We start from the raw sequence: 19,551 nt of genomic DNA on the forward strand, positions 1-19,551 counted from the left end.
GAGGCCAGACCAGGAAGTCCTCTGCTGTGTATGTGTTGGGGGCCTCATATCAGCTGATATATGCTGCCTGGTTGGTGGCCCATTGTTTGGGAGATCTCAGGGTTCCAGGTTAGTTGAGACTTCAACTAACTTCGTCTTCCTATGGGGTCGCTCTCCTCCTCAGCTTCTTCCAGCCTTTCCCTAGTTCAACCTCATGAGTCCCTGACTTCTGTCCATTGGTTGGGTGTAAGTATCTGCATTTGTCTCAGGCGGCTGCTTGTTGGGCCTCTCAGAGGGCAGCCATGCTAGGCTTTGTCTGTAAGCACATCACAGCATCAACAATAGTGTCAGGCCTTGGAGCCTCCCCTTGAGCTGGATCCCACTTTGGGCCTGTCACTGGACCTCCTTTCTCTCAGTCTCTTCTCAGTTTTTGTTCCTGCAGTTCTTTCAGATAGGAACAATTCTGGGTCAGAGTTTTGAGTGTAGGATGGCACCCCCTCCCTCACTTGATGACCTGTCTTTCTACTGGAGGTGGGCTCTACAAGTTCCCTTTCCCTACTGTAGGGCATTTCATCTAAGTTCCCTCCCTTTGAGTCCTGAGAGTCTCTCGCCTCCCAGGTCTCTGGTGCATCCTAGAGCCTCACCCCATCTCCTGCATGGTATTGGTACAGAGAGACATATTGATCAATGGAATAGAATTGAAGATCCAGAAATAAAACCACACACTTATGGACACTTGATCTTTGACAAAGAAGCCAAAAATATACAATAGAAAAAAAACCATCTTCAATAAATGATGCTTTCCCTCTTTTAAAATAATTATCGTTACTGTATTTTTTTTAAAAATTAAAAAATGTATGATTTATTTTTTTTTTATTTTAAACTTTATTATAAAAAAAGCTGCAAATAAAAATACACCAAAATTAGCCAGACTCAAAGTCTCTATATAGCCCTGTAAGTGCCTATAAAGTTATTTTTATTTTATGTGTTTGTGCCTACATGTATGTAAACACACCTCTTGAATACCTTGTTCATGCAGAAGCCAGAAGAGGACATCAGATCTCTTGGGGCTACAGTTACATGTAGTTGAGAGCCATCATGTAGTTCCTGGGAACTGAACCCTAAGGGCAGAAAGTGATTATAACTTTATGTCTCCAGCTCCTGTTTTTAGTTCTGAAAGAAAGTGTGTGAGTGTCTGTGTATTTACTTGTGTATGTATGTGTGTGTTTACTTGTGTATGTGTGTATTTATTTGTATATGTGTGTGTATGTCTATGTGTATATACTTATTTGTGTATGTGTATATATGTATTTGTGTGTTTATATGTGTATTTATTTGTGTATGGTATGTATATTTGTGTGTGTATTTGTATATGTATTTATTTGTGTGTGTATTTGTGTATGTGTGTATGTGTATTTGTGTATTTGTGTGTGTGTTTGTGTGTATATTTGTGTGTGTATTTGAGTGTGTGTACATGTGTACTTATTTGTGTATGTGTGTGTATTTCTGTGTGTGTATATTTATTTGTGTGTGTATTTATTTGTATATGTTGTGTATGTCTATGTGTGTGTACTTATTTGTGTATGTATGTATGTGTGTGTGTGTGTGTGTGTGTGTGTGTGTGAATGTAATCCATCCAGAAGGCATTAGATCCCCTGAACCTGGAGTTACAGGTGGCTGTGGGATGTGAGTCTTGGGTGGTGCTGGGAGTTGGACTCTTGTCCGTTGCAAGAGCGTGCTTGTCACTCAAATCATCTCGAATGATCACTGGAGCCCCTTCTTACTGTATGAAATGAGCCTCCTCAGTTACTACTGTGCATGAGTTGCTTTCATTTAGAAAAATACATAAATAATTATAATTTTTACCTAAATTGTAAAGATTCGAAGTCATTTTATGAGAATCATTCAATAGCCATCCCCTGAAGTAAAGCTCAATGCTTAGTGAACAGATGGTTTACTAATTGTCTAAGAGCACATGCAATATAAGCCTCACCTCTCACTATGTACAATAAAAAACTCAAGACAGATCAAAGATTTAAATGTCAAAAGCGAAAATTTAAACACTTAATGGAAAACTTAGTAAATGTATTACAGAGATACAATTAGCAAAATATTTCTTGTCTAGGGAACCGAACACCTTGATTATCAAATATGTACATCTCATCCTGTTATCGTTAAGAACCCTGGTTCATCTAGGAAGCTTTCTATGAAAATGAAGAGTTCCTTCACATCTACAGAACTGACAAAGGGCTGGTGTCAGCGGCACAAGAGCCACATACGATCAGTCTGGAAAATGAAAACACTCATTGGTAGACATTTCACGGAGGAGGAAACTGATGTGGTCAGTCAGGAAACAGTCAGGCGCAGCGTGATGAGCCATGTTTACCCGTGACCACAAAAACAGACAAAGACGGTAATACCGCACCATAGTCTTATTTTGGAAAAAAATCATCGTCCAGTGTTATTCAGTATTGTTGAGGATAAAGGTCTACCATATGCTTGTTTCTGGTTGAAATGCAAATTGGTCTGATCACTTAGAAGCTGTTAAACGTTTTGGGAAAAGTGGCTGCTCATATATCGTATGACTCAGCATAGATCTCTGCCTCTAGGTAACTAATAATTCTCACAGAAAGCCATGTGTGCAACAGAAAGCCATGTAAGAGCCATGCAAGGAGTGTGTAAGGGATGGGGTGCGGCAGGGAAAGGGGAAGGGGGAAATCGATGCAATTATAACTTCAAGATATAAAACCATTTAGAAGATGGATATATAACTACATTAAAATGGATCATACCTTATCGGCGATGAGAGTTCGTTATGAACAAGGCTTATGCTGTGTACTTCAGGTACACAGAGGGAACATGTTCTCCCAAATTGGGAAGGAAATTTAGTATTTGAGTATATGCTAATAGTTGGTATGGCAGGATGTATTCTGTTTTTGTCTTTCTGCTATTTACTGATGCATTTTTAGATTATGCTACACGAAAAACACTTTAGGGCCAGTGAGTTGGCTTAATGGGTAAAGATGCCTGCTGCCTGACCCTGCAACCTGAGTTCAGTTCCCAGGAAGGTGTCTACATTGCTCCCGGCACCTCCACATGCTCACACGGACACGAGTAAGTGAACCTCCACATGCTCACAGGGACACGAGTAAGTGAACCTCCACATGCTCACAGGGACACGAGTAAGTGAACCTCCATGTGCACACACAGACATGAGTAAGTGAACACATATATAGCACATGCTAAAAAAAAATCAAGAAAAACTCAGTCTTAGATTTTATGTCTTTATCATATGAAATGGAAGGATAGGAATAATTAATTTTGTTACTGTATTAAACTATTTCACTATTTTCTGAAGGAAAGGCTTATAATATAAAAAAATTGAAAGCCCATAAAGATACCTGAGGCATTTGAAGTGTTGAACATGTAAAAATTTCAGGTTACGGACACTCCTAGAAATCTGTGGAGTCTTGAGCTCAATACTTTGGATCAGCACTAGAATTTCAGATATAAGTATTGAATGTCCAAAATGTTCTTCCTAAAATGTACCATGTTTGGTATTTTGAAACAAAATTAGAAGCATTCTGTTTTAGAACAGCAAAAGTAAACCTACCAGGATTACTGCAAATGGAATAAATACAATATAAACATAGTGGGAGTGGATACGAAACCCAGCAAACCGAGGAGCTAGTCAGCGAGAAGGGTCTGATGTCAGCCTAGGAAATGAATAGACAGCCTCTAAGATCTGAATACACTAGTCTGCAATGGGACCTCGATACTCATGTGTGTTTTGGTTTGCTATGGCTGCCAGGATAAAATCCTAACTCTGGAGGTGAGAAGCCCAAGATGAAGGCTCTAGCGGATGAGAAGGTGCCTTCTTTGACTTGCTGCTTTCCGCTCTCTGTGAGCATCCTTTATGTTTCCTCTTATGGATTGGAGCTTCTGACAGTTCAGTGCCACCACCTTCCCTGTCTCCAAAGGGCTTGGAATGTGTGGATCAAAGAGGAGCCCAGCTGAGTCCCTCGGAGCATCCTTTCCTGTGACCGGTTCTAGGCTGGAGTCTTGCCTGCTGTTCCAGATGCAGCCTACAATGTGTGCCTTCACAAATGTACATGAGACAAGGACCACAAATCACAGGAAAATAGTATCATGCTACCATCCCCGGATCTCTGTTGTTTCAATCTGTCTGTCATTCATTCTATGAAATTATTGCCTCTTGTGCCAGCAACCCAGGACAGGAAAGGCAGCTGATGTCTGATATTTTACTGACACCAGCGTTAGTAACTGAGATTTGGTAGACACTCCTGTGCTTTTGTATGATTAAGCCTTTCTCCCATGGTTGATTGAAATCTAATGTTACCGGATTAATGTAACAGGTGACAGGTGACAGATGGTAGGTATGAGGGGGCAGGATGATTGTTTTTTTTTTTTACTTTTTAAAAATTTTGTTGTGTTTTGAGAATTTCACACACATATATACACTATGTATTTCTTTTTTAAAAATATTTATTTATTTATTTATTTATTTATTTATTATATAAATATGAGCACATTGTAGCTGACTTCAGACATACCAGAAGAGGGCAAAGAATCCCATTACAGATGGTTGTGAGCCACCATGTGGGTGCTGGGAATTGAACTCAGGACCTCTAGAAGAGCAGTCAGTGGTCTTAACCACTGAGCCATCCCTCCATCTGCCAACATGCATTTCTTACATATACCAAATAAACATATAAACCCTTGCTACCCCAGCTCTCCTCAGATCTTCCTATCTCGTCTGCCTCCCAACTTCATGTCTCATTTTATAACCATTTATTAATTTTTTTACCATTGACTCTTTCAATGTATTGAGATATCATTTCCATCACACCAGTTCAAAAAACATAAATATATAAAAAGTGGTATTTTGTGTACCTGGATTTACGGTCTAAAGATGTGGACTTGGCACTGTAGACTCATGCAAGTCTGTTTAGATACAATAACCTCTACCAACAAGAACCGAGAAAGACGGAGCTGTGAGGTGGCTTGACCCACGGCTAAAGACTTGTGAACTGTAAATTTCTTACTGTAGCTTGTGTGATATGCTGTGACAATTAGAAAAAAAAATGTCAAAACTGTGTGAAACAGTGGCTTTCTTCAGAAGCATTAGGGTGATCTGGCATAGAAACGTGGGATCTAGGGACCAGTGTAGGCTCACACCTGGTGCACACGGAAGGCAATGCCCGGTTGCTTTCAGTTTGATAATGTTATAGCCAAGATGACCATACTCGCTTCTCTTGTGAATGTGGAATTAAGATTAAAAAAATCTACATTATAGATAAAGCTTTACTTAAGGGAAGTCAGTTTTGAGAAAATATTTTAAAAGACAGCCACTATAATTTTTTAGAAGTTAGCCTCAGCCTAAATGACAAAATAATGTTTTAATTAATTCATAACTAAATTAAATTTTAATCACATGAGACTTATGAGTTAATATGTTGCCCAGTTAGGATATATGACAAATTAATAACAATGTTTTTGGACAAATTGCTGGGCGTTCTTAATATGGAGGTTTGAATGACAATAGCTCACATGTTTGAAAACCAGGACCCCAGTTGGTGGGACCATTTGGGAAGGGTTAGGCGATTTGGCCTTGTTGGAGGCGGCATGTCCCTGGGGGTGGGTTTTGAGGGTTCAAAAGACTTAGATTGTTCATAGCGTCTCACTCTGCCTGTGGTCATGGGATGTGAGCTCATACATGCCCATGTACCATGTCAGCCTGTCTGCTGCCATGGTCTCTGCTAGCGTGATCATGGACTCTGGCCCCCTAAAATTATAACCCCCTCCCCAATTAAATTCTTTGTGTTACAAATTGCTTTGGTTATGGTGGCTTATCACAGAAAAAGAACTAAGGTAGTGTTATGAATTCTACCAAGACAAGCAACCTGTGCAATTTTGACAGAGCTTCTCTATGTTCATGTGTCTGAGATTGGCAATGGTCAGTACTGTAGATCCAGTAAACAAACCCTCTTAGTAGCTATCTGAAGCTGTAGCTTACATATTACTTTTCTGAAAAGGAGAAATATCACAACTTCAGAGGCTAGAAAGATGGCTCAGTGGTTAAGAGCATTGCTCTTGTACAGCGCTTGGTTTCAGTTCCGGGACCCACATGGATTCTCACACTGTCTGTTCCTCTAGTTTCAGGGGATCTGATGCTCTCTTCTGATCTCCAAAGGTATCAGACATGTGCTTGGTGTACATACATACATACATACATGTTAGCAACACACACACACACACACACACACACACACAATATACCTAAAATGAAAATAAAAACCCCACAAAATACAGCTCCACAGCCTGGTTGTGGATTTTAATCTACTCGCACGGTTATTGGGTTTAGCAATAGAACTAATTTTTATTATTGCTGCAAGTTTTACTAATTGGAGGTTTTTAATAGCTTGACCCATGTTCTATAATGTTTTGCTTGGTTGATTTAACAAATTATCCTCAATTGTTGAGCCAGCCATTAATGCATGTTTGAATTCCTAAACAATTTAATTTTCTCTTACACATTAGAAATAGTGTATACACGATAAATGCCTTCATGTGTAAATGAACTGCAAAGCCTGGCAAACAAACAAACAAACAAACAAACAAACATAATAAGACAATGAACCTGAATGAGTTTTCCCCTTGTTTCTGTATAGATATTTTGCATTCATATGTCTGACTGTGTACCAGATACATGCCTGGTGCCGATAGAGGCCAGAAGGATATATGGGATCCCTGGAAGAGAAGTTACAGATGGTTGTGGGTGTTCAGAATTGATCGTCTAGAAGGTCAGCGAGTGCTCTTAACTCCTGAGTATCTCTAAATTTTTGTTTTTGGGGCTGGGAAGGGAACCGAGGCCTCATGCATCTAGCAACATTGTTACCGAAATATTTCTTGGGCTAAGAATAAAGCCTTTAAAATAATCTCTCACAGTTTCCAAAGCAGGCTAGCAAGCAAAAGGAGAAGTCAGCTCCAATGCTCTTCAGCAAGTGCTGATAATGACATTAAAATTCAGTCATTTGTGTCCATTTAGTGTTATTTTATTTATCTAGAAAGTTTTTTAACCAAAATGAAACACAAAGCTGCTGTTGGTGAGTGAGGAGGCCGTGGCTGTGAATGCCCACGGTGGGAGGATGGGAGTATCAATGCAGGAGGCTGAGAGGTCTGGGCTCACCCCGAGGAAGAGATTCTGTTCCACATCTCCTAGTTCAGTTTCCTTTAATGCCAATTTTCTTTAAGAAAGCCACCTCAGGTATAGCTACTGGGTCTGGGGGCTGCACAATTGATTGCTCTGGGTCAGTAGTTCTCAACCTGTGGGTCAGGACTCCCTTGGGGATCAACTACTCTTTTACAGAGGGCACATACCAAATATTTATATTATGGATCATAACGGTAGCAAAATTACAGTTATGAAGTAGCAATGAAAACGGCTTTACACACAGTAAGAGGAACTGTACTGAAGGGTTGTGGCACTAGGAAAGTTGAGAACTGCTGATCCAGGCTTTGTGTCGAGTTCTGGCTTTTTGTGATGGTCTCCATCTGCTATAAAACAAAGGGTCTTTGATGAGGGGTGGTATAAGTTATATTTATTTGTGGGTTTAAGGATGAGACTTCGAATGTCGTAAGGAAATTGGCTGGTCTAGCACAGTGGCTGTGGTAGACTCCTTTCTGAAGTCCCCAATAGCCCTGGGAAGCTGGGTAGATGGCCAGCACCAGGCATGATTTAACTCCTGTTTAGTAGACATTAAATCTGGTTAGACAGCTGTTGGTTTCCACCTACACGTGAATGCCAATATTGCACCTTTGCTGCAACATGCTGGTATTGTCATGGATCTTAGGTACTGTAGATGGTTGTTTTTGTCTGATTGCTTTTCTCCATTGGCAGCTTGAATAGCACTTTCTGGTATCTCAAAAGTTGGAATGAAGAGAAGAGGCTTTCAGGTTAGATATAGTACCAAGACCAAGTCAAGGGTTCAGTGTCTTCACCAATAGGTGCTCATCTTCAACCTCTGAGAGGCAGCCAAGGGCAACAATGGTACCTTATGTTGCTTTGAGAGTTACATGGACTACCCTGACCAACCATTTGAAAGGACGCTTCTCACGATACTTGGTACTGGCTTTTTTGTTAGTCTGTGGTAGTTGTGAGGAGACCAACTAATATAACTTACACACACACACACACACACACACACACACACACACACACGAGTGCACACATGCACATGTGCAAATATGCATATACATTACATAAAAAGCATTGTCAGACTAAGTAGTGCAACTCTCTCTCTCTCTCTCTCTCTCTCTCTCATACACACACACACACATTTAAATGAATTGTGTATAGTTTCAGGTAAATACAGGAGCTCCTACATCCATGGTTCAGGGAACACTGAGGAACAGGGGTAGGAAAATTGTTCTGAGTCAGAACACCGGGAAGTTTGCCATGAAACAGTCCCTCCTAGGAATGGCTGTACAAAGAAGACAGGAACAATGGCAATATTGACAGACATGCTGACATGGATGGAGAAAATCTCACAGGTGAAGAACTACAAGGTGAGTGAGGACCACTAAGAAAGGAAGACCAGCTTCTCCCAGGGATAAGGCCCTAGTTGGTTATCTAGGACAATGTGGTCATCCCTGAGGCCCACACAAACAACAAAAGTGGACTTAGGTTCTATTTATATGTGAGCACACTTATCCATTCATTCATTGGTAACAATAATAAAGTAAAAGAGGTTATTGATTTAAGATTGGTGGGCTGCCATGGAAGGAGTTGGAGGAATATAATATACTAATATGTGTTATATATGTATATACATACATACATTTATATATATTATTTATAAGCATATATACTGTATTATATACTATGTATATACATACTATAATACTATATGGTATATGTACATACATTTAAATATACTATATATATAAAATTCATGTATATATAGTATATATACATACATATACATGTATAGCATGTATACATATATGTATGTATATACACACATGTAAATGTATATTTATACACATATGTATGTATATACATACATATACATAAGTGTATATACATATGTGTACATATACATCATATACATATGCACATTTATACACACATACAGACACTTAAGAAAGCTATGCTGGGGCTGGAGAGATGACTGAGTGGTTGAAAGCACTTGCTCCTCTAACCGATCTTTCTCAGGACCCACGTGACAGCTCATAAACTCCCATCCATTGACTCTCACACCCATCTCTGCCTGCAGGGAACACCAGGCACTTCTGTGGTGCACACCCCTAGTCCTTAGCCCCCAAATAATACATGCATGCATGCATACATACATACATACATACATACATACATATATATTTGTAAAAATAAAATAAAATATTTAAAAAAGAAATTTATCTTAGCTCATTTTATTAGAATTCTTAAAAAAAATCTAATCTAAACCAAAGGAAACAAATAAAATTCAGAAAACATTACTTTATAATATTCCAGTAGTCACGACTTTTGTTTTATTTCGACATGGGGTTCTGTCCTCCCGTTTCTCACAGCTTTATCAACTCTTCCTCTTGATCCTTCTTTCTTTATCATTTTGAGAAAAAAATGTGTACTTTCCAAAGTTGAGAAGCAACCTGGTTTGTTTTTACTTTATTACTTTTACTTCCAGGCTCGGGCGAGCGTGGGTTTTAGCAGGATCAGAATATGAGAGCAAACATCGATGTCTGAAGAACACCGAGAAGCAGGTCTCTCTCGTGGGCATTTTGCCTCGGCCCCTGTGGAAGGGCTCATGGAGGGAGAGTCGGTGAAGGAAGGGCAGGGCTTTCTTGAGTCTGCTGAAGTCAACGGGAAGTGGTGATCCCGCAGAAGCAGAACACTGCTACCGGAAGAAGAAGCGCTCACACACAAATCTCAGTTGCTGTTGTGTCTCCTGGCAGGGAGCTGTTTCCACTTTTAATTTGCTGAAAGGCAAAGGAGACAGCGCTCATCACAGTGGGATCCTAGGGACAAGATCTGAAGTAGCAAACCTCTACGTTCCTGTAGAAAGGAGAGTACACTAAAGGGTGGGCTTCTGTTGCTCTGTAGCTTCTCAGGAAGCTGTCTTGGACACCATCTTTAGCGTAAACTCATCAGATTTGACAGCGTAGAAATTTTCTCTTCGGCCTCCATCCTCCGGGATGAGAGAAGCCAGAAAACTTTTGGGAAAATACCTGAATTGGGGCTTCGTGTGTTTTCATTAAATCATTATGCTTTTCCTTACATTTATCATACCGTATAGCGTGAACTAGGATTATGCGTACTTGTCATCAAATGGGAACAGACACCGGTCCTAACTCCAGTGTGTGAGCTGCTAATGGCCGCATCCTCTGCATGGCGCCTTAGGTGGTGTTCTCTCCAGGGCTCGCCAGAAAGCATTACTCACTGAGCACCCATCCCTTCTGACTTCTGGTGGGTTTGTTTTATTTGGGTATTGATTGACATTACACATTTCTTTATTGCCAACATGAGATGGTGCTTCATCGGAGCACTTAGTGGGGAAATCACGGTATGTAGGTAGAAAAGTCAGTAAAAGTAGCTCTGTGTTGGCCATGCACCGGCAGTCAACTGCACGTCCAACCATAGGACTGTTTGGGATTTTGGTAAGTTGCCACACTTAACTTATCTCTGCTATGCATTTTGTTGGGTGACATGCATTATTTAGATGAACGCAGAGCTCCTCCTTGTACTCAACATAATACATTTTTAATGGCTAATGATTATATAGATAATCTCATGCAAGGAAGCCAATTGTTTCCCTTTTGTTATCATTATAAATATACTTCTGAACAAATTAAAAATGAAATCATCATCCCCGTCAGATGGGCAGGAAAACAAAGGCTTATTAAAATTTTGCTTTTTCCCCTGGCGGGCTATATTATCAATAATCATCTTAGTCCATAATGTATGTGGTTTGGCATGACATATTAATTTGTTTTGATTTAATGCTGGAGAAACCATTACCATTTTATAGCCCTTTTTGCTGCTTTTTTTTTTTTTTTAAACCTCTGTCTTAGGGACTTGCAGTAGTCATGTGTCTTCTGTAAAAAAAAGTTTGCATTATGGTAATGACAGTGACTGGAATGAAGTACAAGCAGTAAAAATTAATAATTAGAGGCTGCGTTCTTCCTGTTACAAGGACAGCAACATTTCCTTCCTTCCTGTTACAAGGACAGCAACATTTCCTTCCTTCCTGTCACAAGGACAGCAACATTTCCTTCCTTCCTGTTTTTTAATAAAGTCTTTAGCTCAGAGAACTTGTAATTGTATTTTCCCCCTTCTTTGAAAAAAAATTTTTTTTAGTCCTTTTAGACCTTTTTCCAGCTTTAGAACTTAGGAATATCTTCCTTCAGGATCTGGAAGCCATCACTTTTGAAACATAAACCCCTAGGGAGCGCTCACCTTGGACTCTCGGTGGTTCTGGAATCATAGGAGTCTAAACTGAGCCAGGATGCTCAAAAAGGCAGGTTGATTCAGATTCCAACACCTACTGTCACGAAGATAGGAGAAGTCTGATTCTGCTCTCAACAAAACTAGCTAGCTCAGTGGTTTTCAACCTGCATGTCAAGACAACCCCTTTGGGGTCAAACAAACCTCTCACAGGGGTTGCCTAGGATTGTCAGAAAACACAGATATTTATGTTACAACTCATAACAGTGGAAAAATTACAGTTATGAAGTAGCAAAAAAATAATTTTGTGTTTGGGGGTGTCACCATAACACGAGAAACTGTATTACAGAGTCATAGCACTAGGAACCACAGAGCTAGCTAGCTAATGTAGATGACACCTCCAATCTCCAGGTACATTTGGAATGAAATGTGTGAAATGGCGCCGGTAAATTTTCTTACTTGAGGACTTATTATTGCTTATCTTGAAGCTGTATGAAATTATTAATATTTGCCTGACATATCAATTGTAATATAATATTCAGTCTTTGTAACTGCTAACAGGTTACTTTGACGTATTTGTATTACAGGCAGGGTTTCATGCTTATTTGATAATAAAAAAAACCATATCTTTATCTTTTACTACCCCGATAGAGAGGATGTCTAGGTTGGGAGATTTCCCTTTCGATTCTATTTCCATAATAACAGATATGGCTTGTTATAAAAATAGTGCTTTGACCAGCATGTCTTCGCTTTGTGTTCTCTCTCTTTTTCTTTAATCAGATATGCACTTCAGAGTGGTCCTTAATGGGTTAAGTTCACAAAGGATTAGATGTATTGTGAAATAATAAACAGAACAACACAACACAAAACAAAACAACCAAAGTGGGGAGGGAAAACCCAAAACAACAACAACAAAACAACAACAAAACAAAACAAAACAAAACAAAACAACAACAACAACAGAATCCAACAAAAAACCAAACCAAGACATTGTTAATAGCATTTTCTCTTTTCTGTAAAAGATCAGTCTTCCAACTTCAACTGTGAGAGCGACTGGGAAATCAGGATTATTAGGTAGCATTCTATCACCTTTGCTTTTAATTATTTCTCCATATCCCCCCTCCCCAATAATCTATTTTTAGGCTAATTTTAATCTATGAGAGTAATCGCTATCCATTCCACTTGCGTCCCATTATATTGTTGTAGGATCTTTCCAAACGCTCAGCGTGGCATTGCTAACGCAGAGGTGACTGTGGCACAGGAATGATTTATGCCTCTGGAGTTGCAGAGGGCTAAAAATAGGGCTTGATGGTACTTTAATACGTTCCGCGGTACACAGTCATAATAGGGTTAGAGGCGATGGAGTTTCATCCTGAACTCTCCGTTTCCTTCCCTTTGTCTCCGAATCTGAGAAGTGACTGAGTAATTAGACAGACGTTCCTCATTTGTCACTTGTATCATTTCCGCTCAGCACCCCGTCCTGCCGGCTCCGAGGTGTTGGTGAGGAAACATGTAGTCTGTGAATAGCCATTCCGCTCGACTCTTGTTGCTGCTTTAACTTGGAGATTTGGAACCGGACGATACACAGACCGTATCGTATCCTATCTATGCTTCTAGGTTCGGATGGGGTAAGTGCGTGCGAGACTTCAGCCTCAGGAGAGGATCAGAAATGAAAGTGTCCAGTTAAGAGATACAACAAATATTACAGTTTTACAAAAAGGGTCCCCGTTAGAACGGCGAATGCTAGCAGTTTTGGGGAAGCGACCTTTCTGAACGAACGGCAAGTAGACTTTAGTCAATATTTCCTCTGGTGTTAGCTTTCACGAGTGTGAGATGGCAGAGTGGAAGAATGTTTTCTGACAGCCTTTCTGAGTGGGAGTTGTGATCACGGGGAATGGAGCTTGTAAAAGTGAATTCAGGTATTTATTGTTGAAGGGCCAGAGGAAGTCGCATGTGCATAAGAGCAATCTGTACGAAGAGCGATCAAGGAAATGAGTCTCTCTCTCTCTCTCTCTCTCTCTCTCTCTCTCTCTCTCTCTCACTCACACACACCCCTACACCTGTATATATTTACGTGTGTGTGTGTGTGTGTGTGTGTGTGTGTGTAGCATATATTTCTTACTTGGTTGGCTAGACAGTTGATAAGGCAAAGTAGGAGTTAACAGAGCAGCCACGCTCAGGAGAGCCCCAGAATCATCTTTGGTCAAATTTGTGAACACTAAACACTGTACACTGTAGGTCTAAGTAGCATGAGTTGCTAGCCCTGCTCCCACGCATTACATACTTTATTGTCACGCATTCTACATCAAGTTGATGAGGGAATTAGCTCCTGGGCACACTCTTGTGCTATAGTAATGGACTAGCTTAGTTTTTGAGGGCAGCTAGAGCAGCTCTCCACGGTGTCCGCGGTAATTCCGAGCTGTTCCACAACGTCGAATGTAGTTCAGCTCTTAGTTTCCAGGAGAGATCCCAGAGGTTACAGTCTCAGCAGTGAGTTTGCATTCCACGATGGCTACTGTGTTACCATGGTGTGGTGATGTGGAGCAGGATAAGCCACTTGCCAGCTGCCACCAGCTGGCGGGGGTGGGAGGATGGGGTTGGGGGAGGAAAGAATCACATTCTCGGGAAGTATCTACTTGATTTTAATAAATGTTGATGTTTAATTTAATTGTGACCTTTACGATACACTTTGTGAAGAACAGAATCTCAGCTCTTCTCATGAGCTGTTGAAAAGCCAGGATACTGTGTCTGCTATGTCAATGGCCCTAGAAACATATTTTAAAACCAGCAGTGATATCCGTCTGAACCTAGGTTCAGTGGCTGTCCAAGTAACAGCTTGGTGGGTATTTTTTGATTACTTAATTGAAAATTAAATATATATATATATATAATCAAGAGAGGACAAAGCGGTGGAGTACTGAGGGCTTGAAAACACTGTCACTTATAATGTACTCTTCTAATAAATTGTGCAGCAGAGAGCTCTTTGTTCAGTTTCTCAGCCAAGCAAACTCCTACTGGTCCTTCAAAACCTTTCCTTCTGTTGCTTCATTCCTGTCCCCTGCAAATCTCCTCTCTCCCCACCCCCATAAAACTCCCCTCAATTTTATGTCTCATATGCAGATAGAAGGAATTCTCAGCATTTTGTCCATATTAGTCATGAAGTCTGTATGATAAAGCATTGATTTCTAGCCTTGTGCTATTGGGAGCTAGTGGAACCTTCTACAGATGGGCCAAATGGGAGAGCCTTAAACCCTGGTTGTGGGTCCTGGAGGAAACAGCGGTTCCTCAACACGGTCTTCTTCCCGTCTCTTTACCTTTTGTGACCATAGTGGGGATGTTTTATCTTGTTCCCCCTCCACCAGTCATGGACTAGGGCCTCTGAAATCAGGAAGCAAAATAAGCTTTTCTCTTCATAAAGTTATTTGTTTTAGTGACAGAAAATTATCACACCAAGCAAACTTCAAATGTCGTCAATGGTTATTTGCAGCTAAGGTTCAGATTCATTGTAACCATGATCATGGATGAGAGTGAAGGATATGAGCTAGCCTGAGGATCTGGTGATAGCAATAGCACCGCATGTGTTAAGCACATTAGTTAGGCTCCAGTCAGCCGGGCATGGGTCAGTGGCGAGGAGTGGAGGTTCTGATCATTGAGAACTTGGGATCTTTTTAGGAGCCTTAGAATTCTCTCAGGGTTTTCTTATTGCAGAACACACGTGAGAAACAGACTCTGGTTGTAGCTGTTATTTGGAGAACTTCCCACTAATCTAGAGAGCTTGCACATTTGATTGACTTGAATTGTTTGTATGTATGGGCACATCTTAAGGTATCCTGTTTGAATTCTATTCTATAGGAAAACAGGATGAAGCTCGTCATAATGACTAAGATGTTGACATTTCTGATGTTTCTGCAACTTATATAAACACTCTACTAAGCCTCGTTGGCCTTAGTTTCTGTCTTAGAGGGATGGAATAGTGTCTGCATTAGGGCCAGTCTGTAGGTTAGATGCTGCCCATTTAAGGGACCATTCCCTCTGTAGTCTATGGGATTAGCACCTTTGAAACGAAGAACACAAAATATAACCACAGTGGCAGGGTTGCTTGGCTCAGATCTGAGTCATTCTCTGCATGTAGATCTCTGCAGTGCTGTGCAGTGCTGTGCAGTGCTGTGCAGTGCCATGGAATGCCATGGAGTTCTCAGCAGTGATGGGCAGTGCTGTGCAATTCTGTGGAGTTCTCAGCAGTGCTGTGCAGTGCCATGGAGTGCCGTGCAGTGCTGTGCAGTGCCATGGAGTGCTGTGCAGTGCCGTGCAGTGCTGTGCAGTGCCATGGAGTGCTGTGCAGTGCCGTGCAGTGCTGTGTAGGGCTGTGCCGTGCAGTGTCGTGCAGTGCCATGGAGTGCTGTGCAGTGCCGTGCAGTGCTGTGTAGGGCTGTGCTGTGCAGTGTCGTGCAGTGCCATGGAGTGCTGTGCAGTGCCGTGCAGTGCCATGGAGTGCTGTGCAGTGCCGTGCAGTGCTGTGTAGGGCTGTGCCGTGCAGTGTCGTGCAGTGCCATGGAGTGCTGTGCAGTGCCGTGCAGTGCTGTGTAGGGCTGTGCCGTGCAGTGTCGTGCAGTGCTGTGCAGTGCCATGTAGTGGCGTGTAGGGCTGTGCCGTGCAGTGCTGTGCAGTGTTGGGCAGTGTTGTGAGTTCAGGAAATGTAGGGATGACAACCTTTATAGTTATGATAAGGCAGAGGCTGTTGATTTTAGGTTACTGGGTGAGCTAAGAAGTTGTAGAAAGGCCTCAAATAAATAGTATTTTCAAATTATGCTTACAGGTGGGTAAGAGATAGAAAATACAACGTCCTCCACAGATCAAAGCTACAGGCTATATTTGGAAGTTAATTTATTAGAAGCCACCTTTCACATTGGTAGAAGTGATTTTGTTTTGTTTGTTTTGTTGTTTTTTTCTTTGTCCTTCTTTTTGAAACTTCAATACCATATAATGCTGAAAATGAGGAAACAGGCTGAGGGGTTTCTGCAAGAGTAGTTTTAAAGTCCTAGCCAGTAAGACACAGAAGTGAATTTGAGGGTTGTTTTAGAATTTTAATGCTTCTCAATATATGTATAGCAATTAAATGTCATTTTAAAAATAGATTGTCCAGGGTAAGGACAAGGTTGTAGGTCTTCCTTTGTGTGAGTAAATGTATGTGTATGTATGTGAAGCTATGTCGAGGTGGAGTTTGTGTCAGACACAATGCAGAAGCCCAGTGAGTGAAATTATAATAAGCCCGACCTGGGGGCAAAACAAAGAAAGTATGCACTGTAAAGAAAAATGTTCAATATTTTCTATTTTAGAAGGGTACCTACATCTTAAGTATATTCCAGTTTTAAGGCATTTATTGACCAAAACACAGTCTAACTGTAAACATTCAGTAGCAAGGGGAGGCAGCATGGTATGGTAAAGATGTAAGCCTTTAGTCAGACTGTTTGCTGTACACATTCATCTCTCACATGGACGTCATTCAAGCAGGCTCAGTGTTGACTCTGTTTGGTGGTCTGTGAGGGGGAGGTCATATTTCTCAGCTTGCAGGGTTGCTGTGGGGCTGGGATGGATCCATACGCTCTGAGGATAGTTAGCCAGAGCCTGGTTTATTGCAAATTCTCAGTGTACTATTTGTATTTCTCTCATTTTTAAAAGTTGTCACCAGGTTTATTGAACACCTTATACAAAAGATCCAAAAGCCACTTGATGGTTTTATTTATCGGAAACACGCCGTTCTCAATAACACACCATAGCGTGCTTATTTCGTTGGCTAAAAAAATGGACATATAATGTCTGTTTCGACACTGGCTGGTTATCATCGAACTCCACAATTAAAACATAGTTTTAAAATTTGAATAATCTAAACATTCACAGGCACAGGCATGTGTGTGTCATAAAGTCCGAGAGTGTGCAGAGATCTCGAAGGTGTTTGTTTTTGTTTTTTTTTTTTTTTTGAGACAGGGTTTCTCTGTGTAGTCCTGGCTGTCCTGGAACTCACTCTGTAGACCAGGCTGGCTCGAACTCAGAAATCCGCCTGCCTCTGCCTCCCAAGTGCTGGGATTAAAGGCGTGCGCCACCACCACCCGGCCTCGAAGGTGTTTGTTCCCTAGTTTTGTAGGATTTCTGGGATGTCATGACTTTGTAGACATATTTATTGCCACTGCTGTCCGAGTTAAGAACACCGATCACATTCTTGTGTTAAATGCACTTTTAATATACTTCACTTCAGATAATGGTTCTGGGATGTGTTACAATCCTCTTTTTTTTTTTTTTAAATTTACTCTTAGGTGCATCTTGTCATTGCTGTGTATCGTATTGATTTGGAGGATGTTCTAGAAACCTACACTATTGATTAGGTAGAGTGTTTCTATATTTTGTGATTTGCCAGGGTGTTCTTCTCATATCATCATTACCATGGTCGAAAGCTTCCTCCTTTCATGGAATCTTTCCAGTCTTCATGACACATACCAGATAACAAAATTTTGGGCGTGTACTCTCTGATTCCCCTTAAATTTATGTAAAATATGCCATCTGCTTTGGAACCTCAAGTGATTTCTGATTTATTAGATTTACTAAGCAAACATTTAATGTGTAAATATAATTTAATAAGCTTCCCACAGGTGTCTAATTAGGCATCAATTTCTGCCACGAGGACTAAATGGAGTGAAATATACATAGGCTCTGAGTCTTAGCCATATGTGTGAATGCTAGCTAGTCAAAGTGAGGATTCATGGTTTAGTTCAATTTTAATTTTGCTATCTCTGAGTGTCTGATGATTCTGATATGGGGCCACTCCATTAAGGAAACCGTGATTCTGAAACCTGTGGGGGACTTTTCTATAAAGATGGAAACACTTCCTTTCGAAACTCTAACCCATGTACAGAACTCCAATGTAAATGCCTGACAGTAATTGGCTAAAGTAGTTAGAAGACTACTGCATAGATTCTACTATCGAACTATGCAGGACCATTGCATAGATGAGTGATGGCCCGGTCTCTCCATCCTTTTCCGTTTACCCACATTGCGGGTCTTTTTCTCCTGGTTTATTTTGGGAGCACTTTGTAGTATTCCAGGGAACACAGCCAGGGCACCCAAGCTTAGCAACTCCAGAGGCAAAACATCTGTTTTCTCTCTTCTCAGTTATTTGTCTGAGAAGACTCTACTCAGCCTTGCTTACATGTTCATAGGTGTCTGAAGAAGCTTATAGACCATTGGTAGGTTGATCTTGGTCACTTACTCTGAAAATCCTGCCGAACATCTGGGGAACGTTTCAGTTTTCAGCAACAAGTGTCCAAGCACAAAGACATATCAGTGTTTGCATATTCTTTCAGGGTCTGTCCTCTTGACTTGAGCAGTTTGTCTATTTAATAAACTTCTTCATTTTTATTCTTTCTCTTACCATGGTGGGTATTTCTATGTTCCCTATAAATCTGTAACTTTGTATCCTGGGACCTGCAGGATATCCATAACAATCTGGTTGCTAGCTTTCCTTCCCTGCCTCAGATCTGTAACTATGGTTTCGTGTCTGGGACCCTAGCCTCTCTACTTCACTCTCTGGGTATTGGTAACTTCAGATCTATAACTGTTATGTCCTGTCAGGGACTGTCAGCTGCCAGCTGCTCCTGTCAGAGTGTGTCAGTGTCCCTCAGCCTCCAACTGTCACTTCCCTTTTTGGTCCGTATGGGTGTTCTTTCCAAGATGTACAGTTCTTTTTCTGTCCCACAGAATAAATTTTGTGGTGCTCCTAGATGACCACCCCTCACCCAAGACCCCAGAAACAACAGGTTTAAACTTTCATAACAGAACAGTTTTAAGAACGAGTGCAGTTGAGAAGAGCCAGGCCAACTCTCATGTCACCTGTTTGATTTTTTTTTTTTTTTTAACATCAAACAGAGAAGAGGAAGCTCTTGGAAGAGAAGACTGTTAAGTGAAACTTTTCTACACACACACACACACACACACACACACACACACACACGAGTTGGTTGTAAATGAATGGAAGATAGAGCAGAGTCTAGACTAATGTGTCACGCCTACAATTGGCCTCCTGTATTCAATCAACCCTTGATGTTTTTGAATTATTT

General features: G+C 40.9%; 1 protein-coding gene across 3 annotated transcripts in view; it reads left to right on the forward strand.

Annotated features, from left to right (window-relative positions):
• The window catches only part of Tafa2 (TAFA chemokine like family member 2), a 450,421-nt gene that overhangs the window by 81,124 nt on the left and 349,746 nt on the right, over positions 1-19,551 (forward strand). The window contains exon 1 of one of the 3 annotated variants that reach the window (XR_013106405.1): positions 12,767-13,071. The exons of 1 other annotated variant lie outside the window; for it this stretch is intronic. Coding sequence is in view for 1 of the 2 variants with exons in the window: in XM_076920379.1 (XP_076776494.1) it covers positions 13,067-13,071 (5 nt within the window). In the remaining variant the exon portion in view is untranslated. Of the gene's footprint in view, positions 1-12,766; positions 13,072-19,551 lie in introns of those variants that run through there. One more of the 3 variants, XM_076920379.1, reaches the window with a different exon arrangement.

The sequence above is a fragment of the Arvicanthis niloticus genome, chromosome 22 (assembly GCF_011762505.2).
Source record: "Arvicanthis niloticus isolate mArvNil1 chromosome 22, mArvNil1.pat.X, whole genome shotgun sequence".
NCBI lineage: Eukaryota > Metazoa > Chordata > Mammalia > Rodentia > Muridae > Arvicanthis > Arvicanthis niloticus.